This window comes from Anguilla anguilla, chromosome 9 (assembly GCF_013347855.1).
Source record: "Anguilla anguilla isolate fAngAng1 chromosome 9, fAngAng1.pri, whole genome shotgun sequence".
In the NCBI taxonomy this organism is placed as follows: Eukaryota; Metazoa; Chordata; class Actinopteri; order Anguilliformes; family Anguillidae; genus Anguilla; species Anguilla anguilla.
The window spans coordinates 44,247,735-44,275,683 of NC_049209.1; the positions used below are offsets into that span (position 1 = coordinate 44,247,735).

The 27,949-nt window shown below is 49.5% G+C and overlaps 1 protein-coding gene across 3 annotated transcripts in view; it reads left to right on the forward strand.

Annotated features, from left to right (window-relative positions):
- Window positions 1–27,949, forward strand: part of auts2a (activator of transcription and developmental regulator AUTS2 a) — a 354,802-nt gene that overhangs the window by 46,341 nt on the left and 280,512 nt on the right. For all 3 annotated transcript variants that reach the window (XM_035433313.1, XM_035433315.1, XM_035433314.1), the window contains exon 3: window positions 21,048–21,251. In XM_035433313.1, the coding sequence (XP_035289204.1) occupies window positions 21,048–21,251 (204 nt within the window). The remainder of the gene's footprint in view (window positions 1–21,047; window positions 21,252–27,949) is intronic.

The window sequence follows — 27,949 nt, forward strand, 5'->3', positions numbered from 1 at the left end:
AAATTTCCTGTCGGTTGTTTTGTCTGTTGACTTAAGTGCTCTTTAAGTGATTTGGTGCCGTGTGCACTCTCCCTATGGAAATGCAAATTGCCATCCAGTAGCATTTATGTCTGAGTCATTATGAGTACTTATGTTTTAGGGACTGTTGTAGAATGGGACAATTTAGAAGCTACTGTGGGCAGGTTTGGCCAATAACATACAGTGTTACCCACAGAACCCAAAAGTGGTTTATCATCTTACTTTCCATACTTCCATGCTTTGTATTTTCTGATGAAAAATGTAACCATTTGAATAAAAAAATCTCATATACCATCTGTAGATTTCACCACATTGAACTGTTTTTTCCAGCCACATTGTAAGGAACCTGGATATCATTTCTCTCACTTCTTCTGCAGTCTTCTGAGATCAGTCTGCAGTCAGCCATTTTTCCTACTGTGTGTTTTCAGGTATTTGAAATTTCAATCAACAAGTTCTTTTTAACGGAAAGCGACGTGATAAATTGGCAGTGCAGTGACGGCAGGCGACATTTCGCATTTTCATTCGTCGTTTCAGATGCGCTATAAATAGCGATTGCGAATCGCTTCTGTGGTCGCCGGCCCGGCGTTAGCGCTCGACGAAAACGCTCGCACGCCCCGCCTCCCTCCAGAAACGGGCGCTACGGGTGACTTTCCCTCTCTAGGCCCGAAGCCAGACTTCACGCCGACGCGCTTACTGAGCCCTGACCTTGGAGGCGGGTGTCCGGCGCGGTCTTCGGCCCTCACGCGCGGACCGACCGGCGCAAACCCCGCCGTCTTATCTCGTCAGTAATTGATTATCCCCCCCGCTCCGGAGCGCGCGGACGCTCCCTCAGGAAGGGCCAGGTGCGACCGAGCCGCGGCGGCGGCGTCGAGACTCTCCGGTTGCCACGGGGGCAGCCGGTGACGGATGGAGCCGCAGGGGAGAAAGCCGCGGCACGGCGTCGGGGAAAATGACGGTTGGCGGTTGGAGGGGGCGGGGGGGGTGGCAGGGGGCGAGGGGGGGGGTTAAAATTGCGGCTCGTGTCCATTTGCGCCGCTGGCTGGAGAAATAAAACGGCATTAGCGGTATCGCAGCGCGACGCGCCGCCCCAGGCTAGGCCCCGTAATAGTCGATTCTTGAGAAATTTGCATTTAAAGTAGGATTTTGATTAAATGCTAAACGGTGACTTAATTTTGATCTTTCTCCATCTGCCCCGGTGTACCTCCAGGCGGTCCTCCTCGTGATAAAGTTGAAGGCTGGCCGGTCGGCGAAGGGAATGCAAATAGCAAGCAGGCTCCATTTTTAAGCCCCTTAACCACTCGGATATTTAGACAGTCCACCATTTTACTTTGCAGTGATGGGGTGGGACTTGTGGGGGTGGTGGAGGGGGGGGGGTTGGGGGGGGGGGGTGGGCTTCAACTGGTGCTTACGTTTAGTTTTGGAGAACACCCTGTGCTTGTTTTTTTGATTCATTTTTCTGTTGCTTGACTGCATCCAACCTGCCATTCACAGTCTGAGCCGGTGCCTTGCGTTCCGTGTCGGAGAACACCCCGTGCTTGTTTTCGCTTTTGGTTTCGCCGTTCGCCCGTAATCCAGCCTGCCGTTCGCAGTTGAGGGACAGGCTGTTGTGTTATTAGGGTTTTTCTTTGTCGCTTCCCCCGGCGCCTGCGGTTGACTGGCAGCTTGACTCTTGGCACCGGTCCTGTGTGTGCACGGGCCTTGCGATCGCTCTCGCTGTTCCGCAGCCCCCCGGCGCGACACGTAGCGCACGCTCCTCGCCTCTCGAGCGTCCGCAAACCGGCTCCGCCGCTCTCCTCCTTTCATTTTGCATTTTCTATCATTTAAGCCGCGAAGGACGCCTCAGTTGGATAATAGCCCCCGAGTCGGCGTGTTTTGGAAATACAAATAATCCGGTACAATTATTATTTTTTTTAAATAATAATTCCCGTCTTTTTGTTATTTTTGTCGTTTGCGGAAGGCGTTTCGTAAAATGTGTGAAGCGGCGTCGGGAGAGGCCGAGTAATAGAAGAGGGAAAAAAAAAAAAAAAAAAAAAGCCTTCATCTGCCAACCGCTGAGCTCCATTACCGCCTTTATCGCAGGGGCGAAAAACTTCAGCCGAAAAGGCCGCACTCGACCGGAGGGGGCCAATTAGATCCGTCGGATCCGCTCGGCTTTTAGCCGCTGTTTTTGTTGCCGCGAAACGCAATAATTGCTCGAGACTCCTGAGGGGGGGAGGAGCGCAAGACAGGCCTTTTTACAATATTAAATTAGAGGGGAACCGTTTTGATAGCGAGCTGAATTGTTTCGGGGGTGGGGGGGGGGGGGTATGCGCCGCGCCGGGGGCGGGTGGTGGTTGTAACGCGCGACGCGAGCGTAGACCTCCGGTCGCGTTTGATCATTTCTCACGTTCCTCTATCTCTCCCGGAGTGTAAATAACGAGTGGAGACTGTGAGCAGCAGCGAGTGGAAGTAAGATAGCGCTACTGTACACGAGCCGTTTGATCACCCCCCCCCCCCCCCCATAGACGCTGCGCTCAAATGTGGCAGCGAAACCCGTTTCACAGTCGCAAGATAAGATTAATTAGTCAGCAATCCCTCACTGAATTCATCACTCGCCAGCAGGATGCACCGAGCCTTCGCAGCAACAAAGGCCCCTAGAAGTTTGCTTCCTTCGGCTTTTGTGCCGAGGCTGAGGTCGAGGAAGCGTTTGTTTTGTTTCATCGGAATTCAGTAAATCTGCAATCAAGCTCCTCTGCTTTAAGAAAGAGTCTGGACTGCGGCGACGGGTGTTTAACACAATGGGGCTTTCCAGGCGCTTGCCTCCAAAGGGGCAGCCTTTCGGTGGCTGGCGTCCAAGCTCCGAGCAGGAAAAGATCAGACGGGCTTAACGAGGCTGTCCGTGTAGCCGACTGCGGAAGAACAAAATGGCTTCGCACAATAATCTGATTAATATTTTCCAAAAAAAAAAAATGTTTTTCGGAAGCTGAGGGGGGGGGGATCAGCCCGCGCCCTGATGTCCGAATGGCTGTTCCGAGTTGGGACCAGCCCTCTCGCAGTGAAGGAAACCACCCTTCTCTCACTTGTGGGGTCTGATCGGGCTTTAATGAAGCGCCTGAATGCCTGTGTGCTGTTCAATGTCAGACGCAGGCCCAGTGTTTTCAAGGTGCTAAGTAAATACAACATATTTATGCTGTTTGTTTATATTACCATGGGTAGAATGTCAAGGCTTTATGCACAGGCAGCGCTGTAACAATTTTTCCCAGTGAAGATATTGGATACAAACACAAATCGCAGGATCCGTCTGTATAACCCAACAGGGTCTGCATCAATAACAACAAAACAATTAGCGCATCGGTAGATATCCTGTGGCTATCCTTGAATACGCATATTTAACGTAAACAGAAAAGTAGGATGTTGACAGTCTGAACAAAGCCGATAGCGGGTGGGTTTTTTTTTTTTTTTTTAAACTTCCTGCTCAGATCGATGAGGACCGCCACGACCCCGGTACTTCGAACCCCCAGGCCGGAGACGAGATTTTCCGGTTGTGGCCTCGTAGTTTTTTTTACGACACACGGCGATCGTTTCGTACCGGAAAGGCGCGTTCGGGAGAACGCAAATCGGAAGCGAGGTGCCGGGATTTCGCTGGGCTGCGCGGGCGCCGACGGGGAGCCCCCCTCAGTCAGACCCGTTTAAATACCGAATCTTTAAATTACGGTTGCCGTGGCTGAAGCGGTAGCGAGCGACGCGCTGCCTCCTGCTTTCTCACCTTAATCATTTCTTTCAGACGCCGTTTAATCTTAACAGCGTAGGCTGTAAAAAAAAAAAAAAAAATCATCAGAAACTCCAAGCTGCAATATGTTTGTGACACTGTTGGACAAACACTTGTCACTGGAGATAAATAGGACATCTTGACCTGCAGCTCGGGAAGCAGACATTCCACGGCTCTGCGGTCCTCACATTCTCCTTTAATGGACGACTGACAGAATAACCAGAGCCTGCCGGTCCGTTAGGCCTTAAAGGCGACCGCCTGGGGTCCTGGCATGGTTAAGGGCCCTCTGCGTGGTGTTTTTATGTGTGTCATTTTGTTATTTATTATTTTGGGGCCGCTTTCACGACCTAGCCTAGGGCCAAACAGACTCATAGGACAGCTCTGCAAATAGCCATGAGCCCCTCAATTGGTGGGGGGGAAAAAATGTCCTGTACAGGATGTGATAGGTCCTGTAAAGGATGTGTTAAGCTCAGTTGGGGTTTGTAAGGTTTTACAGGACCGTTGTTGGAAATAACCCAAAATTTACTCTGTAGCTCAGATCTGTATTCAAGTCAGAAGCAGATGGGCGACAATGGATCTTTTATTTGCACCAATAACGAATCAACACCCATGCATTGCGGAAGAACAACCCATTCTCACGGACAGCCAAAAAGACTATGATTATGCAGTCACTGGACAGTTTAAAGCCGACCCAACTGAATATTATTCATTACCCCAATCATCACAATTGTGTACTTTTTTTCCTTTTTTGGCAGGAAGGGGTGTGTGGGCTTTTCCAAAGTGCCCGTCGCTATTAACAACATATTCCCACGGCAACAAAACATTTATTTTGGCTGTCTCGGGGCGTTACGACGTTTCGCCTCTTTTTTCGGTGTGGTTGAAAAGAAGAAGAAGAAGAAGAAGAAGAAAAAAAAATCCTATTTTTCCAGCAATTTCCACTTCTGTCCAGGAGGACAAACAATGAAAAATGAAAGGGGGTCGGAGAAGGCTGGTGGCTGTTTTGGGTGTCTGCTCTCGAGGTGCTACGCGCCGCGTCCGTGAAAATAAGATGGCGCTCTTCATATAGGGCCTGCTAATGTTTATTTGGTTTGACGCTCAGATGGCAATCTCTCGCCCCGCGTCTAATTGGGGGAGGCCGTGGGTTCACATCGCGCCGAGAGCCTCAGACCTCAGGGGCTTTAAATAGAACAGGTGACTCGCAGCCTGCGGGGAGAGTCTGAGCTTCTCAGTGGGGTGTGTATATTTTTTTTTCCCCTCCCTTGAAAGTTTTTTCTATTTTGTTTCTTATTAAGCCAGCGCTGAGATGTGAATATGAAAGCCTTTGTGGTGCAAGATCACAAATATGCAATTAGAATGTTCTTAACTGAACATTCTAATGCTGATGTAACAGTTGCTACTGGTAATTAAAAGGATTGGCACAATTAGTTTGAAAATTAGACATAAGTGTTCTATAACTAGTTGGAGTTCTAGAACACTTACTTAGAATTCCAAAAACCTACTCTTCAAAGGGTTAAAGGTCAAGGTTTCAGAATGTAAGCACTTGAAAATGAGACTCTTGGACCACAGTCTGCCCAGACCAGCCGTTCACCCGCGTGTGTTGAGGTTTGTAAAATGACAGGCTGAAACAGCCGTTGGTAGCCCGGAGCCCGGAGCAATTTTCTCGCCAGCTGTCCGTCACAAATAAAAATAATACAAGGTGAAAGTGGAAACGACAGTGATGTATGCCCCCCCCCTCTCCCCCCCCCCCCCCACTCCCCCTCCCCGTGGGCGGGCGCAATTACGCACGCTGGGAACCCGGTGTGTAATGTCACTACGCCGTACCGTTTTCCCCGACGCAGCGTGACCCCCCCCTTTCTGTGCCGCTGCCCCCCCTCCGCTTCCAGGGACTCCTTCCGAGGCTGTTTTTTTTTTTTCTTCTAAATATTTCTTTGTGAATCTCGGTAGCATAGCATAATAACACACAACGCGCGGCGTTGCCTGTGGAGGCTCTGATGGTAATCGGCCTCCCTACAACATCCCTGGCAGCTGCAGCCGTTGCACGGTGACGCATAAGCGTAGGCCTTTGCTTCAGAGAAAATTTGCAGGTAGCATTACCGTCGGTGTAATAATAATGTAATTCCATCAGCGAGCACACGTCCGTTTTTGTAATGCGAACCTGCAGTCATACGTTAGACGCTGGATCCGGATTCGCCTTTGGGCCCTCGGAGATGCCTGGTGATGAAAAAGGGTGTGGCTAAATGGCTCGGGGGGGGTGCTGTAATTGCACAGAACCAGTGTTAAGTCATGTGGGTATTATTAATGAGGCGCGCTGAACGCGCCCGCCAGCTGCACTTTAATTGCGAGGCATCGACGCGGCCCCTTAAACGGCGCTTGCTCGGTATCGTTTGCCTCCTAATAACCGTTGTCACGACCTGTTAACCGTAAACACACCATCTTCCTCTCCGAACCCGAGCGCGTAGACCTCGTTTCCCTGTCTGAGCACTTCAGCAGCAGATGGAAATTATCCCTTTAGAATAATGCACTCTTGTGGGCATGGGGGGGGGGGGGGGGGGACGAGGCGAAGAGACTTTTTTTTTTTTCTTTTTTTCTTTTTCTGAGATCTAAGAAACCCGTCTAATGCTTTCAGCATGCGGCCCCGGACGACTACCTGCTATTCATTTCAGTCCGAACGAGCAACAGGTGTGGCTTTAAAACTTTGCATCAAACAAGATTGAGTGCGGTTTGATTTTCGTTTTTTTTTTTGAGACCGACTCCTGGCTTCATCAGCGTAGTTTTAATGATCTGGTTTCTCTACCTTGTTGCTAGGCAACAATGGCTGTTCAACACAAGCGTTAAAAGCCATGGAAAATCCCATATGAAACATTACATGCCACCGAGGGGGAAGGGAATGGTGGGGGCTAGCTTAGAGCTAGCTGAAACAGATGCCTACTTTTTGCTGTAGCCTGAATGCACCACCAAAGTAACTTGGATGAGACAGTTTCGGTCTTATTTTCCAAGATGTGAACAGTACCTCGCTCAACCTGTCACTATTTCTAATGCTTAAAGGGAGAATGCCACCCCAAAATTTATCATTTTAACATTTTGGTATAAATTGCAGTTACTGTCTGTTTCTCTTATGTTTCAATTCAGTCATGACCTGTCAGAACTAAGGTCCATCATTGAAGTGGCAGTTAGCCTGGTTTTGCCTACTGCAGCACTCTGTTACCTCCAGTTAAGTTGGGATTTTTTTACTCTGTAATACTGATAAAATGATTTAGACAATCCCTCACCACTTACAGTAGCTTTTTTCTGTAGAGCTTTCACAGACATGACAAGGTCTAACGGAGCTATAGTATTCAAATATTTGGAGTTTTGTCTTATCATTTAGTATTCAAATATTTTTCCATACCTCCAAATGACATGGTGCTTTTTCACATTCTCAGATAAAATCCAGGATTTCCCAGTGACAGGTGACAGGCTTTACATGTTTTTTTATTTTATTTTATTTTATTTTTCATTTTTTTTGCATTGAATAGTTTCTTTGCGCAGTAGAGTTTCATTATCAGGATGTGCTGTGCCGGGTGTACGTAGCTCTCGGATGCAGTCGGCCTATCTTGGTTTAAATTGTAGATTGTCTTGCTCCTTAAAGGCGGGTCACGCCGCCTCCGTTCAAACATTGGATTATTGTAATTAGTGATGAAGGACTCCCCCAGGACAGCGCTCTGGGTCCGAACCTCTGGCCTCTCCATTACTGCTGTGTGCGCTCATGCCCTCAGACGGTGGGGAGTGGACGGAAATTCTCTCGACGCAGATAAAATAGCATATTTTAGCCGCGGTCGCCATTTACGTTCCGACTGTTAATACGATTGGAAATAATGTGGGAAACTAACACGCCGAGTGGAATCTTTTTTTTGTTTCGGAACGGAATCCCGGCTTTTTACGTATTCTACCGCTCAAGCCTGATTTGTCAGCCGGGGGGACTGGATAATTCCAGGGGTTTACTGATGAGAACTAAGCCAGGATCCAGTCGAGAGCTTGTCTTACAGCATCAAAGCCTTTATTTTGTTGCTCAGCGCCAACATTGCGCGCTAGCTCGTGGATTAGCCCCCTGTGCTCTCCTTAGAAAAACAGCACATCCGCTAGCCTTTTCTAGGCCGCCATCATAAATGTGGCTATGGTTCTTTGTGACAAGAAGAAAAACATGCTTAATAGTTTTCTCACGTAACGAGCCGGTATGATGTTCTGAATGTGTTCTAATTATTTAGATCAGTGACTTAGAGCCCGGGACGTCTGTTCTGAATTCCGCTGCTGTTCACCGGGTTAGTCGAGCAGTAGGCTGAGCATCTTGTGAAGTTGTAAAGTTGTGTTTCCATGTCCTAAGAGGTGTTCCTACACAGAATAAAAGGCCACTAATTCAAAGCACTCAAGAATTTTTTTTTTTGTGAATGTAGCCTCATTAATTACAAGCGCAATGGTAATGGCGGTCCGCTATAATGTAGGCCATTGTGATCGTGCTCAGGGCTAAGGGTCGATTGAGTTTCAGTATTTAGCCAAATGCTGTAGTTCAAAAGGAGACCCTCACTGTTTAGGAGGACTGCTGGCACAGCCAACATATACCGTATACTTATGAAAGTAAATTTGTTGTTAGAACTACAAGGGTCCAGTATGAGGAAAAGCACACCAGATTAGTGGGGTTTTATTAGAGCTTTTGGGAAAGTGCTGACCTGATGCATAAGCTGCCTCCTGCAATGTGAATTAGTAAAAGAAATGGGAGCCTAGAACATGCAGAACGTGCATGGAGGCGCCTGTGAAGGGTTGTTGCTCTGCTCTCTGCAATTTAAGCTGCACGTGTGCTATGTGTTATATGAAATCCTTTTAGATCACAAATATGTGATTAGAATGTGCTTACCCTGAACATCCTACCGCTGATGTGACAGTCACTGCTGGCAACTGAAAGCAGCGGAGTTCTAGAACACAGACTTGGAATCATTCCAAAAAGAGGGTCCTTTTCTCAGTCTGTAGGAGTTCAGTGTCTCCTCAGTCGGGGGGGGAGACTGTCTCCTCCGTTAGGTAATTGGGCTGTCGTAGCCTCTCCTCCAATCATAATTAGCAGACACTTCCGTTGACTTTTGCGCCCACGTTCACGGGCCCAGAACGCATACGCGACGGTCACACCCCCCTTTTCCCATTCTGCCGAATACGGTGCCTTGCAACGGTTTCTTTATTCGTCGTTGGGAAGTAAAGCTGGTGAAAAATGTTTTTATTCTTCATTTTTAATGACAGGCTGTCCTTTTATGCTGACAGCCAGAGCCCTTTTTAACGCTCATCACCGTGTTTTTACAACGCGCGAATTAGAAGCTTCCGGTAGCGTGCGCACCTGAAGAAGTATCATGTCTGAACATGCTGGGGGTTCACCGCGTTCCTCTTTAGAAACCGGAGATAGTGGGACTTCACTTATTTTTTTATTTATTTCATCAGCAGTGGGAACGCTGGCTAGAAAACAAAGAGCGATGCTGTAGCGATTAGTCTCGCGAGCGAGAGAGAGAGAAGGGCCGCTGTGGAAGGGTGTGCTGTGGAATTACTGAAGGACCGGAGTCTTCAGCGTCTCCTGCTATTCACCGTCTCCTGCTATTCACCGTCTCCTGCTATTCACCGTCTCGGTGTCAGAGTCAATTTTCTGCTGTGAATCACAGACTGAAGCTGTTGATACAAAGCCTGGGCTTGAGAGAGCTTGAGAGAAATCAAGGCATTACTTTTTTTTCTTCTTTTTTTTTTTTTTTTTACTTTTTTTTAGATCCCTGGAGGCAGATTTTTTCTTTTTTCTTTTTTTCTTCCCCCTTTTCCCCTTAGTTGTTGATGCAACCATTGCCCTTGTTGTTGCAGTGAGCAAACTAACCTTTTCATTTATTTAAGTTTTTTTATTTCATTGAAGGTATAAAAAAAGATATTATTGAGGGATTATTGAGTATCTTGTTTTATTGGGCACGTTCCTGAGTGAGAATCGTTACTGAAGAAGCGACGTTATGCGAGAAGGCTTCTTACTTTTCTCTCCTCTGATTGCAACTTGGGGACAGAAGAGGATCATGGGATACGTAGTAAAAATGCGACAGTGACTGATAGTGAATGCTGGCAGATAAACAGGGAGCAGTGCTACACTCCATTTCTTTTAATAAGCAGCTTGTGATGAGAGCCTTAATGAAGGCCTCTCTTTTATATGGGCCGCTCTTTCAGTCTCTTCCCTGATTGGTTGCTCGGTCTCATCTGTCACGGCCAATCGCACTCTACATGGCAATTTCGTGAAAAAAATAAAAGGAAACCATAATTCCTTTCTGACAACGGCTTCCATTATCCCATTGCAGCACACTATTGATGTGGCCATTTCAAGTCGTGCATTCAGGAATTAGAATTTGCCGTTGGCTTTTTTTCTTCAGACTTACTTGGCTTTTGGCAGTGCTTGTCGTTTGTTTTCGTTTGACGCACATATTTATTAAACTCCACTCGAAGACTAATGAATGTTTGGTTTGATATTCAAATAGAGCTTGTCTGCAGTTAGATACTGCATGCTTCCATCTCCAAATGCCATTTGAATTCCCAGAGTGATTGAGCAAGAGCATATATGTTATTTCCACTGAGAATGTTGTCTGGAAACCTTGTGTTATATGGCAATGCATGTTGTGCTGCAAGTACTGGCTCTGCTCTTTGATCATGAAAAATTAGGCGTTATGTATTAAATACCTCTAAGATCACTTCTCGCGTTAGCGTTCCCTTAGTTTTTACGAGAGCTATGTCTCTGAATCTTTTATTTGCTAGACTGCACTAACCCCAGTAAATGAGCAGTGACAGACATAAGCAAGCTAATTGTCAGAGCAAAAGTCCAGGAGATGTTTTTTTTTTCCGTCCACATTGACTAATTAATTTGTGTTGAGTGGAGTGTGAATTTAATTATACGATTCAGCCTCTTAATACCACCGAAGCTACTCTGCAAGCACCCTGTCTCAGACACGTTCCCTTAAGGCTCAATTTAACTGCGGTTATTTAGAGTCCAGTTTTTCGGGTGACATTTCAGAGAGTACCGATCTCTCGGTTGACTTCCAAAATAAATCCACGATAAGACACCGATAGCAGAACCACATTTCAGAATAACGTTCTGTTTGTAGACTTTGGAAATGTCGAAAGATTACCGCTTAGCTTGGGCCATTGACAAATAAAAGGGGTAAAAACCTCAGTCGTAAATTCGCAAAGCCTTGCAGGTTTACGTACAATAAAACCTGAGTCATTTTGACTCGATTGATAAAGTGAAAAAATACACCCTCTGATTTAGAGCGATCCAGGATGTGAGGGAATGATTCATTTCGCCTGTAGATGTACTGTAAACCGTACATTCCCCCTCACATCTGTCACCCATTGCATTTAATAGCTCCAGCAGAAGGGGGGGGGGGGGGGGGGGGAGCAGCATCAGAAAAAGAAAAATTCCTCCTCGGACGCCATTTCTGCCATTTTGATTGATTTGCGAACAAGACGTTTGTTTTTGTTTTGTTTTTTTTTCTTTCCTCACGATTTTCTCTCTGATCCCTGCGTCGCGGAAACTCGCAGGCGGCCTCGACGCGAACCGAATGACGGCGGCGGAGAAACAAACTCGCGTTATCAGACGGAATTCTTCACACTCGCAGAACGCCATCTGATGTCGTCAGTGTCAACACGGCCTCGTTACAGGAATGTGGTGCGGAGACGGTGTGGGGTGGGGGTGGGGGGGGGTGGTCGTGCGTACCGGGTCACGCAGTTTATCTGTAAAGGGCTTCGCGACTTTAACGTCTTTGCTCTTGGACCGGAAAGGTCATCGATTCATTTCCTCCGCTCTGTTTTCTGGGGCCCGTTCGAGGCCTGTTGCTAATAATTAATACCGGAGCGCGCGAGGGCTGTGCTCCTTTTCCAAATCGATGTCGAAACAGCCCTCATGTTTATTTTACGAGTGTGAATGTCGCGCGCCGTTTCTGCGACGCTGCGTGTGATTATATTATACCCCATTAGCGGCGCGCGTAGCGGGCTTTCACCTTATTCCGTTATTATTCGCCGACGCGAATTCAGTCAACAAGAAGCGCCGGGCTGGTCGTTTCACGTTCGCTTACCCATACCGGGCCGCTCGGCGTCCGACGCGGCAAGGAACGATTATTCCTTGATTAAAAAAACTGAACGTCCTGTCGTGGGTTGGAATTTTTTCCCCCCTGATATTTCTGTAGGAACGCGTTCGCGAAAATCGCGAATACATATTTATTGTTTCCGGGAGCTCATATGAAAAAAAAAATAGTAATAATAAAAAATACCGCGTACGGCAGAAATTTGCTAGTGCATGACACTTCGTCTGGAAACTTCTATTTCTCGAGCAATATATCGAGGGGATTGGAATATGGAAATTCCGTCTCCTCATTTGTAAATCTATTTCTATGCATCTATGCATCTGTTGAGTAACATGCTGAGGGGTTTTTTTTGTTGTTGGTGTTTTTGAGTTGCTGTGCAAGTGCTGTATTATCTGATACAATCTACAGAGACCGCGCTGGTGTGATTTCAGAAAGGACCGAACCACACCACTCTTGGGAGGAGAGATAAGGATAAAAGGTACAAATGGAATCTCGTTTGGCGAATCCGCGGTTTGCGTCTGGAGAAGCCGGGTCCTGTTGCGCTCCCCCCGCTAAGGAGAGAGCTCGCATTGGTCGAGCCTCAGAGCCAGTTGGCAGTCGGGATTCAGATCGTCGTGAAGGCAGTGCCAGGTCGCGTTGCCCCCCTGTCCGTTTCATCACTGGACGCTCGCGTCCCGCGATAGGCCATCGCACGCGCGCGTCGGCGGAACTCGCCGCGAGGTCGACGCGCCCCCTCTGCCGCCTCGCGGCGCCGCGCGTTCGCTTTAAGCTGGGCTTTGGCCGAGCTCGCCGTTCGCACCGCAGGAAAACACAGGGAGCGCAAAATAAACACGTTTTTGCGGCATCTTCCTGCAAGACGGATAATTTACCGGCTGGCGAAGATGACTTCAGACGAGCCCTCCGCCTCGCCGCGTTCGAGACTTCTTATCTGCACTTGAAAGACGGAGCTGTGAAGTGGATGGCGCTCTGAGTCGCCGAGGAAACCCGAGAACCTTTTCGAATGCGAGACGCTACAACGGTTTTTCTTCGTTTTTCTTTCTCAAGACCTGAGTAATACAAACTGAACATTAGAGGAAAATCAGCGGCAGCTCAGCTCCTTGTACCTTTTGTTCGCTCTTTTGCTGAAAGGGCGCCGCAGGTGGCATGGCTAATACTGGCGCGTACAAACATGTTAGCTGAAGCAAGTAGCCTACGCCATTATTTATTGCTAGACTCGGTGTCAAGAGTCAAGAGCTCATAATGCAGAAGAGTCTACAACGCTCTTTTTTCATTGCGGCTTCTGAAAAGGTTGGAGAGCGTACGTTTCTATAAAAACGGTTCAAATGAAAACCGCCAGACATCTGTGAGCAGCCTTTCGAGATTGCCTGGCCCCCTTTAATGTGACTAATAAGTAATTGGCTTTCTCCTATTTGGCCTCCTTTAGTGCTATTTTAATTATACACCCTTCTCATGGAGAAATGTTTTGGAGCTGCAGTGAATTTCTTCCCTGTCCTTCCCTGTGTAATGCACCGCGTCGAACGGGTGCTTGAAAATAGCAGTGATCAAAATCCTAAAAACAGAACATGTGCTGTGTCATCAGACTATTCACCTTTGATGTGCAGTAGATGTTAGTCAATTCTCATAGTGTGCTTGTAGCACAATGTGAATACCTTTGAACCCTGATCATGCATACACACACACACATACACACACACACACACACACACTCACACACATACACACACACACACACACACAAATACCTACATACACACACACAAGCACACACACTCACACACTCTCACACACACACACACACACACACACACACACACTCACACACATACACACACACACACACACACAAATACCTACATACACACACACAAGCACACACACTCACACACATACACACACACACACACACACACACACAAATACCTACATACACACACACAAGCACACACACACACACACACACCTACACACCTACATACACACACGCACACAAACAAACACACACATATACACACACACATACACACACACACACACACACACACAAATACCTACACACCTACATACACACACACACACACACACCTACACACCTACATACACACACGCACACAAACAAACACGCACACACACAAGCACACACACACACACAAATACCTACACACCTACATACACACACACACACACACCTACACACCTACATACACACACGCACACACACAAACACAAACACACACACATACCTACACCTACATACACACACACACACACACACACACACACACAGAAAAATCCCTCCTGTCGTATTTATCGCTTTTTTCCGGAGAAACACAGAGACGCGGCGTGTTGACGGCGGCATGGAACAAACCGGATTGCGGGCTTTACTGCGCTCCGAGGCGCTCAGCCGTCTCCCCGCACCTTGGCAGGGCCTCCTGACAGATTGGATCCGATGCGTTTTCTCCAGAAAGGCAGAGGAAAGAAACGCATGACAATGGAATGAAGCAAAAAAAAAAAAAAAAAAAAACAGAAAATCGGTGCGCTAAGTGGATTGAGCGGAGCTCCTCTGCTCCGCTACGCGTGCGGACGGATGCAGCTCCGCGCTCTAAATGATTTCTCTCTCTCGCTAAGCTGATTTTCTCTTCTCTTTTTTTCCCGGGGGGGGGGGGTTTGCTTCACTGCAGGCATGGCCAAAACCCCCCGCCTGTCTGTAAATCGCGACGTGGTACATATTTTCGGTGTGGATACTGCGATCCCTGGATCCGCTCCCAGAGGTTGAATCACTGACTGGGACCGCTAGGGCTGGGTGGTCTCGGGATGATGTCATGTGTTTGTGCGGTCCACACGCTGTGCCTGTGAACACGACCGAGCGCGGGGCAGCGTACTGCACGTTCTGCTGCGTCGCCGCTCAGCTGGGATCGAACTGAAACCGCTCGCCGTCTTCGTACCGACGCGTCGAATCTTCACCAGGCGATCGTTCATCCCGCGTCTGGGCCCTAATTGAAACCGTCTCCGTATCTTTTGATCGCAGACTCCAGAATCCACCGCATGCACCTTTCTAAGCGCCGGGAGGAGGCGAGGGACGAGGTTTTACTCGTCACGATGTCAGCGTCAGACGCCTTAACGCTCCCGGAGATGTTACCGCACCGCTGCCGGATAATGTTTACCCCGAAAACGATAAAGTGAATCTCAAAAGCTTAAGCTGAACGAGAAGAGGACCGAAACGCTACTCAAACCTCTGAAAAAAGACTTGAAGTGGTGCCTCAGACAAACCCGACGTAATTAAATGCATTCCTGCTTTCCTTTCTTTAGGGAAGACCTTTACGGGCAATTCCTACAAGACGTGTTCAGCAAATGTCTTTATGTAACGTACAGAGCCCTCGTTCACAGACTTACGTGTGTTGCCGAGCGCGAATTGCAGCCCTTCGCGAAAGCAGGTGACTCTTAGAGAGCGGGGATCGTCTTTCGCTCCGAACGGTTGCCGGGGAGTTACGGCGCCCCAGGTTTGAGTGACAGGCCCGGGGTCTCCCTGCGACGGCGGCTCCTTGTTTCCGTGACGGTGCGGCGCGCCTGCGTCCGGGTGTCTGTTTAATGGGAGGTCTGCTGCCTTTAATTAGCAGCCCTGGGTGGAGCGAGCGACCCGTCCGCCCCGTGCGGTTAGAGGGGGGCCCCCGGTTCAGGGTCTGTGGGGTCCTCGGGGGGGGGGGGGGGGGGGGGGCTGATAATGAGGTCACGGGCAGGAGGCCGGCGCTCTGCTTCGCTCGGGGCGGCGGGTTCGCCAGCTGTTCGCCGCAGAGAGGCCGGGCCGATGGCACAGACCCGGTGACCGCCACAGCGCGCTCCAGGGGGAGCAGCCCAAACCCACCCCCCCCCCCCCCCCCCCCCCCCCCCAGGCCGAGCTCTAGGAGCAGCCCAAACCCCCCCAGGCCGAGCTCCTGGAGCAGCCCAACCCCCCCAGGCCAAGCTCCGGGGAAGAGGGTGCCCAGGCCGAGCTCCAGGAGCAGCCCAGAGACCCCCAGGTCGAGCTCCAGGTCCAGGAGCAGCCCAAACCCCCGCAGGTCGACCTCCAGGAGCAGCCCAAAGCCCCCCAGGTCGAGCTCCAGGAGCAGCCCAAAGACCCCCAGGTCGAGCTCCAGGAGCAGCCCAAAGCCCCCCAGGTCGAGCTCTAGGAGGAGCCCAGAAACCCCCAGGCCAAGCCCAGGCTGTGGTGGCCTGACCATAGCTTGGTGGTTTTTGTGTTCACGCCATCTCCCGACCTCCCAGCTAGCTCAAAATGTTCTCACAACGTTACTGTCGCGTTTCGTCAGCATTATAACATCGCCCCAACGTCGCGGCAACACGGTGGGAAGGTTTTTGCGCTAACTGGGAGGCATGCCAGAATCCTTTCCCAAGCCCTGGCCAAGCTGTCTCGCTCACTAAAACTTATAGACTGGGATGGTGCTCTAACCAATTTATTCATTTTTTTTTTTCCTTTAACTGAAAAAAGCTGGAATTTATCATTAAAAAGAGCTTTGTGGATTTTGGTATGACATGCAAGGATGCCTCTCTGAAGCACATAATCTGTTGCACATCACAATGATGGAATTATGTCTTTGTGAGTCTCCAGACGAAAATTTGTCTTAAGCCTGTATATTCAAGGGGCTGTTCAGGAATGATTTACAGTTGTTTTGATATATATAATAATAAAAAGTTTTTTATGAGCTCGTGAAAAAGCGCCTCGACGCCAAAAGAAAAGGCACACATTTATAGGCGGTTGCAAGACCGCAAAAGCTTTTTGTTTTCGGTGCCAGCCGAACATGGCAGATTTCGAGGCGTCTGTCATTGGCTGCATGCAGGATTTTTTGGCGAGCTGTTTGGACGTGTCTTAGCATTTCATTTGGATGAGCGCGGGTGCAAAAAAAAAAAGAAAAAAGGAAAACAGGAACTGATTCATGTGCCCATGCACTTATTTGCCTGTAAGGAAGCGGCTCTCCAAACCGGTTATTTGTGAGTTGGAACCAATCGACCGTGGTGTGCAATTGATCTTGTTTCCTCGCAGTGGGTCCACAGCAGCAAGTCCACATTTTTTTTGCTTTGTTCTGGCCTGTCTGGAAGTGCACTAATCCCAGTCACCCAGAGCCAGCTTTCCAGATAATTTTTGGCTAATAAAAAATAAACGGTTTTCTCGGTGCGGGAAGGAGAGGACAGGTGCGACTCGGAAAGTGTCGAGTGCGTGTGAGCAAACGGAAGCGTAGCCGCTGAACCGGGCCAGCTCACCGCAAGCCGAAGAATTCCTTCGGCTGGAAGGGAGCTGGCTTGTTTTTTTTCCGATGCGGACTGGAACGGTTTGCACCGGCGCGGGACATCCTGGCGGACCTCCCTCAGACTCCACACGTGAGGCGCGTTTCGACTCTCTGGCGAATCGTTCAAAGTGTAATTTTTCTGGGAAAAGGCCGACTGGGGCGCATTAGTGCGTGCTCTGTCTGCCGCGTCACCCCCCTACGCCGGGGCTCCTAAACCTGTTATGTGGGGGGCCTGTCTTCCGCCTTCCTGTCGGACGTCCTGCCCCTAACCTGATTTACCCTAAAATTGAGCGGTGCGTGCGCCCGCGGAGACTCCCTCCCTCCCTCCCTCCGACGTCAGGATGGATCGGCGCACGCGTGAGCGGGCGGGGCCTGGCGCGGACCCTCTGTCGCTACGGTTACCGCGCGGCGGACCCTCGCCCGGGGTGACGGGCAGAAAAAATGGGTCAGAGCTCCAGTGGGGAGGGATCAGCAGTTTTTACTCTACGAATGAACATGTCTCTCTTAGCATTTAGCAAACCTTGCACATTTTGGAGGAATAGGAGGACTATCTAATAGGGAAGGATAGCCTCCACATTTTAGCCATCCTCTGCTATTATGAAAAGTTGACTATTTACATTATAAATGGAAATAATGCTATATAAAACAGTTGTGCAAGATAAGAGCATCTGCTAAATGCCTGTAATGTAATGTAATTTAATTGAGGGTGTCACTAGCATCCAGCAAGTCTGCTACCATATTTATGTTCCATTTAAATGTATTTAAATGTAAATTGGCTGATGGGTACAGTAGTCTAATACTTAAAGAGGCAGCTTGTGATTGGTCAGTAGGTCTGTGCACGAGGTAGTTGTCCAGAGGATTAGTATGTGATTGGCCATTGTCTGTGTGTCAGTGTGAGAGCACTAAGGGCAGCCCTAGCAGTGCGCTGTGCTCTGAGGACAAACGACGGGGGCGAAGGCATCAGCTCGGACGTGACGGCGGTATGGAGCGCCGCGCGGAAATGCGAAGCGCTCGCGTAAGAGCAGCGAGGCCCCCCAGCCCCCCCCCCCGGGCCCCCAGCCCCGCACCTCGTGAAATTGAATCGCGGGCCCTCGGTTCATTCGGAGAATCCGATGGAATCCGCGGCGAACTAATGAAAATCGCTGTATTGGTTTTCCCTTCACACCACCCCCCCCGCCCCCTACAACATGTTGTCTGGCTAACAACATTTACAGAGCATCAATATACCATTAGCGCAGCCATGTCAATTTCACACCTGCCCCATGATGCCCAGCAAGACAGGCCCGGGCACGCTTCCCCGCTAATACATTATTCCCGTCTAGCGTTTTCGTCGAGACTTATTTTATTTTATTTTATTAAGGAACCTTTGGCTCGGCGAAACGGGGAGAGAGCCGGGTGGGTCTAGCCCGCGCAGATTTAATTGATTTGCTGCGTAAGGTAAGCCTTCGATAAACTCCGCGCGATCTGCCGCAGATTAAATTTCCGCGCCGATGCTCGCGCCGCGCGCGGTTTGAAGGTGTTTTAAACGGGTTCGCCGACGGTTTTTGGACGACTGCGGATGCGTTCCTCGTCTGCGTCGCCTGATCTGCGTCGAATCCGATCTGAAGTGCGAAGTTTTTTTTTTTTTTTTTTTTTTTAAAGAGCGCAATTTGTGCTGATGTCATACGCGCTGACGGCTTCGCTCACAGATCAGATTTTAGGCCCAATTACCGCTGCTCGCTGTCGCCCCCTTGAACACGCCGGCCTCGTTAGCACAGCGGACCGGAAGAGCGTGCAGTTTATACCGCAGCTGCCGTTTCTTTTATTCTCCGGCATTTGAGAGCCGGTCTCTCTCATCGTTTGTGCGGTGCTCTTTGCAGAAAATGCTGTTGCGGCCGACTGTGGCCAGTAGCTCCGTAGGGCTGTGCGCAGTTGGCGACTGCGTGACCCAGGGTTTATTCGGTTAGGGTAAAAGGCGCATGTGAAAGGTCTTCCTCTGACTCCGCTCTGCGAGCTCGGCTGTGGTCTGGGGTGTGGGAAGATCCTCGGGTTTCGAAGGAGCACCGCGGTTGTCTGCACTCTCTCCAAAGCCAGCGGAGGGTTTCGTACCGTGAACTGTGGTCGCTGACGATTGGCCATTCCAAATTGGGGTGGGAACTGAAGATGCTCAGCCCTCTGTTGGGCGGCAAATTTATATTTTCAAAAACAGTTAAATACTCTTGCGGTCGAAATCCATTACTCTCCTGAAAGGCAATTGCTTCATTGTGGAAAAATATATTAAAACAATGCCAAACTGTGTATTGCCTGATACAGTATGCTGGTCCTCCTTTTATTTATTTATTTTTTAACAACTTTAATCTGCATATGTGTGATTTCTGCTCTCGAATATGTCTAGACTATGCTGTGGTGGAACCTTCCAAGCAGTCCAGATTTGTCTCATAGGTTCCATTATGGAATTTGGGCACCAGAAGTTCTCAGTGGGATTTCACAGCCCCCCCCCCCCAACCCCCACCCCCTCCCCCCCTTCTCAGATCACACCTTCATGTCTTCACTGGCGCACGGACAGGAGCCTCCATCTTGTTATATCCTGCTTCCTTCCAAAATAGTCAGATGACAGCGAGCTCCGCGAACGCTAGGAGCGTGCGGTTGAGGTTAAAAACCCGCTCCTCCTCATGGGTCTTCACCCCTGTGTGCAGTTAGAACTTATTTACGACAGCCGGTGTGTTCCCTGCCAATAAATCGTTTTGCGGCGTTTTAAAGATATCCTCCTCCTCCCCTTCCCCGTCTGGCAAAATGAGCTTATTGGAAAGTGAATGAGAGGGGATAGCCCTGCGTGCCGCAATTATTCGTTTCCAAAAACTTGTGACCTAAGCCTGTAATTTTGTTCTTCTTGGCTTGCGTGTAACAACTGAACAATTAAAAAGGAACTGGCTCCTGGGGTGCAGCTCTGAGAAAGTAACTGCCGGGGGAGGCGTTTGATTGGCCCGCTGAACGGAGGCTTTGGCTCGGGTTTGGGCCTTGTTCTAATCATGCTAAACACTTGACCTCCTCGTCCCCCCCCCCGCCCCCCGCCCAGCACCCGCAGGAAACTCAATTATGATAAAAAACGTGTTCTTCTTGTATGAATTCTAGCTCATATGACCGTGACCTCATTGTGTGTGTGTTTGCTTTTCTCGGTGTGTGTGTATGTGTGTGTGTATGCCTGTGTGTGTGTACATCAGTATGTGTGTGTGTGTGTGTCAGTCTGTACTGTGTGTGTGTGTGTGTGTGTGTGTGTGTATGTATATATGTCTGTACTGTGTGTGTGTATGTTTGTTGGTGCATATGTGTGTATGCATGTCTGTACTGATGTGTGTGTGTGTGTGTGTATATGTCTGTTTGTGCAGATGTGTGTGTGTGTGTCTGTTTGTACTGTGTGTGTGAGTGTACTATGTGTGTGTGTCTGTAGTGTGTGTGTGTGTGTATGTCAGTCTGTACTGTGTGTGTGAGTGTACTATGTGTGTGTGTATGTGTGTGTGTCTGTAGTGTGTGTGTGTGTGTATGTCAGTCCGTACTGTGTGTGTGTATGTGTCTGTACTGTGTGTGTGTGTGTGTGTACTATGTGTGTGTGTATGTGTGTGTGTCTGTACTATATGTGTGTGTGTGTGTGTGTGTGTGTCAGTCTGTACTCTGTGTGTGTATGTGTGTGTGTCTGTAGTGTGTGTGTGTGTGTATGTCAGTCTGTACTGTGTGTGTGTCCGTACTATGTGTATGTGTATGTGTGTGTGTGTGTGTGTCAGTCTGTACTCTGTGTGTGTATGTGTGTGTGTCTGTAGTGTGTGTGTGTATGTCAGTCCGTACTGTGTGTATGTCAGTCCGTACTGTGTGTGTGTACTTGTACCGGTGTGTAAAAGGGCTCTGTATTCCCTGCAGAAGGACATGTCGGTGAAGCCTCAGGACCGCGCAGACAGCCAGCCGGGGCCCCTGCACAAGAGGAGGCTGGGAAGGGTGGCCAACGGCCTGAGCCTGGGCCCGCGCAAAAACCGCCATCTCCTCCAGCACTCGGACCAGGAGAACAACCCGCGCCTCGCCCACGCGCTCAGCAAGAAGAAGAGACTGGGGAAGAGGCACCGGCCGGTCAGTGTCTCTCCCTCTCTCCCTCCATCGCCCCCTCGTTCTTCCACACGTCAAGTCCTTATAGCGCCATGTGAACGGATTCGCTTGGTTTTGTTCCCGAGTTTGAGGGTGAAGGGCCTTGTCCAGGTACTACTGTACCTCTATATCCAACTGCTGCTCCCTACTCCCTGCTCTCACTGGAAACGATGGCGCTCATCGTCGCATTGGAACACCGTCGTTATTGTAGGTTCAAATACCATTAGCATTTCAGACGAGCTAATTAGCGCAGAGCTCAGAAAAGATAATTACACATCTTTTTGTTTTTCAGTCTAATTTGTTTTAGCTTGTCTGACCCTGGGCACTCAGTCGAACGCGCGGATTATTACGTGTAATTGCCTCGATGACAATGGAGGGAGAACGGAGCGTTTCTTCCCCGCGCAATTATTGTAACACTACACGAACGGCGGGCGGATTTAAAATGATTACCCATTACACGTCCTAATTTGGGCATCGCCGTGTCAAGGTGAGAGCGCGTTCCATACCGGGCTCTGTTCCTCGCGTTGCTCAATAGAGGTGTACGATGAGACTCCATTTTGAAAGGAGCCGGATGGAACGCGGTAATTTTCGGCGATGACTCGGTCGCCGCGGTCGCTCGACCGTGCGGCGTTTTATCCGGAGTGGAATCGGCGCGCCCCGCCCGTGGCCGCGCCGGCCGTGCCGAGCGGTCGCTCCTTCGCGTTTCGGCAGTTAGCGCGCACGAGAGACGGAAGGTTCGAAGATCCGAGCGGAGAAAAAATGAGCTCGTCGTTCAGGGTGGGTTTTCCGAAGAACGGCCGGCCCCTCCCTCTCTGGGTTTTACGGCGCTTTGCGAGCCCCTTTTGATTAATCGTGTCGTTCCGTGTGACGGATGCGGTAACGCGCCGGTTGGGCTAATTAGGTCAGCCGGCCGCGGCTGTTTTTGTCGTCGGCGACGGCAACGGCGGCCTCGCGAGCGGTTGCCGCGACGCTGGCAGGCGGGCGGGCGGAAGGGGTTATCCGCGTCCTCCCCGCTGTCCTAATGAGTATTAATGGCGCATTGACACAGCGGTGCCGCCGCACCCTTAGCTGTCACTTAACGACCCCCCCTCCCCCGCACCCTCCCCCTGTGAGGGGGAAGAGCAAAGGTCACCATTTGTACCTGTCACTGCAGAGAGGTCTCTTTCGCTCTCTCTCTCACTCTCTCCCCCTCTCTCTCTCCCTCTCTTTCTCTCTCTCTCTCTCCATCTCACTCTCTCTCCCTCTCTCTCTCCCTCTCTCTCTCTCTCTCCCCCTCTCCCTCTCTCTCACTCTCTCCCCCTCTCTCCCTCTCTCTCTACCTCTCCCTCCCTCTCCCTCTCCCCCCCTCTCCCTCTCCCTCTCTCCCTCTCCCTCTCTCTCTCTCTCTCTCTCTCTCTCCCTCTCACTCTCTCCCTCTCTCTCCCTCTCTCTCTCTCCCCCTCTCTCTCTCTCTCTCCCTCTCTCTCTACCTCTCCCTCCCTCTCTCAGTCGCTAATTGCGCTCTGGGCTGAGCGGTTCAGGCTCAGGCTTATCTGTAATTAAGTTTAATACGCAGCGCAGAGCGTCAGCCTGGATAATGGAGTGCCTTTTGGCTGAGCCGGCCTGTGTCCGTTTGATGCGTCCCTAGCGCAGCGCTACTTGTTGATAATGGCCACTTTGGCGATGGCGTGCTGGAGAGCAGTCAGCGCGCTCGCGTTTGCGAGTAAATGGCTCAAGATTATTAATATATATATTTTTCCGTTTTCTGTTCTGTTCCTTTATTTTCGTCTTATTAGTCGGATTTCGATTACGCGATTGTACGTATGTGGTACACTTGTTCGAAGATATCAGCCTGATTGTAAAATACACGGAACATCAAGAACCACGATGGAAATAAGTCCAGGACTTTCTCGTGTTGTCCTTGACAATTTCTTCACATGCAAGTCTTTTGATACATGTGTTTTCATTTTGTCAAATAAACTAAACTAAACTAAACTAAAATACATGGAACCTTTCTGTTCTGTGCGAGATTTGAACTAACAGGAAAATTTGACTTGCGATTTAAAATATATTCATAACATGTCATCGTAATAATCGTAGTAATGTCATCGTTTCCTTATTCATGCACTAGGAGGAAAGCTGTCACTGCCATGTCATGCTTCAGGCAAGTGGCCTACTCCATTTGTAATTTTGGTAAAAATGTTGAAAATTAATACTGTCCTCGGAAATGTGCCAAAATATCAAACCAATTTTTATAATAATAATATATCACAAATATGAAAATAATCCATAATGCTCGGCAAAACAGTTGTAATAAGTACATATTAAGCCAAGAAATCTCCCTGAGGCAGTTTAATATTTGAAAGATATTTCATATATACGCAACCCATGACTTTCGTTGTGCTGCAGGCCGTCGTGTTTCCACCAATCACGGCGTAGTATAACGTCGGTTATATATCGGATTGCACGTCCAGCACAGAACGCTCATTACAATCGTAACTGTCTCACCGTCAGCGAAGAGCCAAGTGGCTACGCTAGTGGAGATAGCAGCGAGGCACCACTCACCAATCACAGACCGATCACAACCTCGAACACCAATGACGAGAGGGCGGGAAAGAATAGCGAGACCAGCTGCCCACGCCTACCTACCCAAGCTTCAATCACCAGTGACAGTGAGAATACTTTCTTTTAAAGCTAACGGGCGCTTTAGCTACAAATACAACCAACTACAGTGTTCCAGTGACGCAAGTGTATTTGCCAGTGGCACACTCGCTTCCTGCGCATGCCCTTATAAGGAGGTAGTCGAGCCCGTAGGAAGTGGACGTGCGACCTGCAAGAACAGTCCGTGTTTTGCAGTCGTGTATCAATAAACAAAATGTCAGATGCCGTCCGGTACAATGTGAATGCATGCAGTTCCCCTTCAAACAAGGTATTTCTAGGCTACTTGCAATAAAAGCTATTTCCATATAAAGTGGTAGTTTGGGTTTAGTGAATTCTGTCTGATTTCGAACTCGGCCACTTGCATGTAAAATTGCATTGTGTGAGGGGGAAAAAAACAGGAAGTCAGCATGTATTTTTGTGATCATAACTGCGACAAAGACCTATAAATTAACATTATCACTTAGATTTAACTTCAGCTAGACTGCTGGAAGATAGAAGTCAGGGAAACTGACGCTAGAAGCCTTTCATTCGTTCCCATGAGCAGCCCCTGTGCCAGCCCGTATCTACCCGCCCCGCCCTGCCCCCGCGGCCCCAGCCTCGACCGCGGACAGATGGCGGCACCTGCCAGTCTCAAGGTAGTTTGGCGCCTCTAATAGTCTCGCGGCGGGACGACGGACGGGCGGACGGACCGACGGAGAGGTCCGCGCGAGCCTGACAGATGGACGACTTTGTCGCTGATCGTGCGCGTCAGGGAGAGCTGACGGCTGCGATGACGAGCGATACGCAAGGCGTTGTTCGCGGTTTAAGTTTGAGGATCCAGCGCTACGTCGCCGCGATATTCAGCGGCTTCTCGGTGGGGAGGCGAACAGAGACTCGTTCGAACATCAGGCGCCGGCGATTGATATGGTTTGGCCAGTCACCGGTGATGTGGTTTGCCGCATTGTCATCGTGTCGCAACCTAGCGTTGCTATGGTTCGCTTTCAAAGCACGAAGCCGATTGGTTGAATGCGACCCGAAAAACAGACAAAGGTGAGATGAAAAGCGATTTCCTTTTGTGCGGTCTGACCGTTTTCCGTATCGCTGACCCGTGTTCGGCAGGTTCAGGAGAGAACGGACGCCGTCATCGCCTGCCGAATTCTATTCACATCGCATTGCTTAATAAACAATAGGGCCACCCCCGCTTTCTCACCTCCGCTTCAGTTAAAAACCAAAGCGTGTCGCGCGTTTGTTTGATATGGGTAACGAGATGCGGCTTGGGGTATGGGCAGAACGCACAGATTAAGACCCATGGCCCTGTCGTGAGGGTAGCTGTTTATGATAGGCCGCCGACTGAAAAGCCTGGTTTGCTTTTTATGGTGCTTGTTTGTTGATTGCTTCCTGTTCATACTTCCTGACTCATTGCGAATCCAGGAAGGCGGGCACAACCTTGGATCGTTTTAACGGAAATCTACCAATATAAACAATTTGTCTGAAAAGGAAACATCTAAAAATGTTAGTTTTTTTCCCCCCTGTAACCGCCTGGGCTCATATCGAGGTTTAATTCACTGCGGTTTCCGTTCGGGGAAATGCGGTAATTATCACGTCCGCTAAACCCGCGATGCGGTACGGAGCGAAGTCTTCCTTCCCAGGGTGCATCAGAGCCCGATGCAGTTTTATCAAAATGCGGGAAAATGATTTTCATTTCCTTATTTATTTTTGTTTCGCCGCGCTTGACCCAGCGTTCTGAACCAACAGGGATTTCCCGCTGCTGTGCGGTGGAAAGGTGTTTGCCCCCTTCGTGATTTCCTCTATTATTGCGTGTTTGTCGCACTGAATGGTTTTACATGTTTAGACAAAGTGCAACATTAGACAAAGGGAACCTGAGTAAACACATAAACACATTTTTAAAATTCATTATTTCATTTATTTAATTACATTTATTTATTTCAAAAAAGTTTTCAAACCCCCATATCACGCATGTGGAAAGGTAATTGTTCCCTTAAACTCAGTTACCGGTAGCAGCACCAGCAGAAATAACTGCTATATAATACTTACTATAATAGGATATCCGTCTTTCACATTGCTGTGGAGGAATTTTAGCCCACTGTTTTTTGCAGAACTGCTTTAATTCAGACAAATTGGTAGGTTTTTGAGCGTGAACTGCTCTTTTCAGGTCCTGCCACAGCATCTCTATTGGCTTCAAGCCAGGACTTGACAAGGCCACTCCAAAACTGAAATTGAGAAAATGCACAGACCAATGGTTTCAAACACCTCTTAAGTACCTCTTAAGTGATGAGCAATGTTTTCATGGTAATGCGGCCATACTGTACCATAGCGGTGCAGTTTATTGAGTGCTACTGGGAGTTCAGTCCCCGAAAAAAGTATGCGGACGGTCGCCTGCGGGGTCCACGCGGACATAAGTGACATCATAGGGGGCCCTGAATCGCTGTTTGGTGGTGAAGCGGACCGCGTGGGTCGTTGTGCCTGTGAGCATACCCTGTGTCACACTTCCTCTTCTTTCATGAATGATGAGTTTGTCTGCAATTTGTGCAAAAATTGTGGGAAATGTCTATAAAGGAGGGTTGGTGCTGTTTAAATATGCTTTGAATACACTTGACCATGAGAAGCAAAAGTCCGCAGACAGTGTGCTGGACTGTCTATCTGTGTACAGTACCTGTCTACTCCCAGTTTTCAACATTTACCGCACGTTTGCAAGTTCAGGTCCTTTTTTTGACTAGCTGCAGTTTTCCCACACAAACACTCTTTGCTTGATAATTGGCGCACATTATTTTCTGCTGGTCTTTTGAGTTTAAAAAACAAGGATTGTACACGACTAAAGATAAAAGTCTGTTCGTTCTTTGAAGTGTGGCCATGTTTTACGACTCTTGGTTGGCTTGCTCTAAAAGTGGAGAGACACTTTTAAATAAACAGCGATGGTACAGAGAAAATATATTTTCGAGTGATATCCAGACGGAGGGGGAGCCAAAGCAGGTATGGAAACGAGGCCTTGTCCAAAACAGACACCCTGAGACCTCCAGTATCCCTTCCTTCCGAGATTAATCCGTCCTGAGCGGACCGCTGAGAAAAATGTAAAAACGCGACTAGCTTCTGTCACTGATGAGAGGAACAGACGGGGGCCGCCTCCCCGGGCTTTCGAATCCCGAATTGAAAATCTGTCGGAAGCCATTAAGGATCAGTTCATCCCAAAACCACTTTACGCCCGCGCAACGTTAGCGACGGCGGGCCGTCGGCTCGATCTGCGGTCGATGACGCGCGCATGCGCGCGCCTAAAACTCCGGAGATTAAGCGTTCCGAGCTCGGCAGACGTTCCGCGGCTCCGTTCGTCCCTCGCCAAAGCCGTCGGAGATTCGCGGGGCTCTGGGCGACGGCCTAATGTTTGCGCGGAATCAGAGCTCTCTCCGGCAAATTGTTTCACCGCGGCTGAATAATGCCCTCGGTCTGTTCGCCTCGTCGTTCGGGTGTTTTACTGTTGTTTTCGTTGTTGTGGAGAGGAGCGTTTCCGCGGAAAGGGGGGGGAATGTATTAAATGGCAGTTTGTGCGAGTGCCTGAAAGTTTAATACGAGAAATAAAAACAAACGCTTGCCCTTGTGTTTTATGTACTTCCTGTCTCCGGATGGGCTGTTTTGTGGCTTGTGTAGCCTTACTGCTTTTGGATCGGGCTGGGGTGATAAACCGGTGCAATAATTGTCGAATATTCTTTTTGGTGGAAGGGAGGGGTGGGCACTTAAGTGAGAGTGTGGGGTGGGGTTGCCAGTGTGGCGGGTGAGCCGTGGTTTTTGGGGCGATGGCGGCAAGCAGAGCGGCCCGTCTGTGCTCAGGGAGAGGTGGGGGATGGGGGGTAAAACGGCAGTGCCAGCCGCCCGAACCGCGTCGATTTTCACCTGCGGCGCTGCAGTTTCCCCCCCCGTCCCGGGTACACCGCGCCCCTCCGCTCGCCCCCACGGTGGCGCACAGCGCTGGCCTCACACGGCGGCGCTGCCCTCACACGGCGGCGCGGGGGAGACGTCAGCGCCTCGTCTGCGAGTGAGTGACGCGCGCCCTT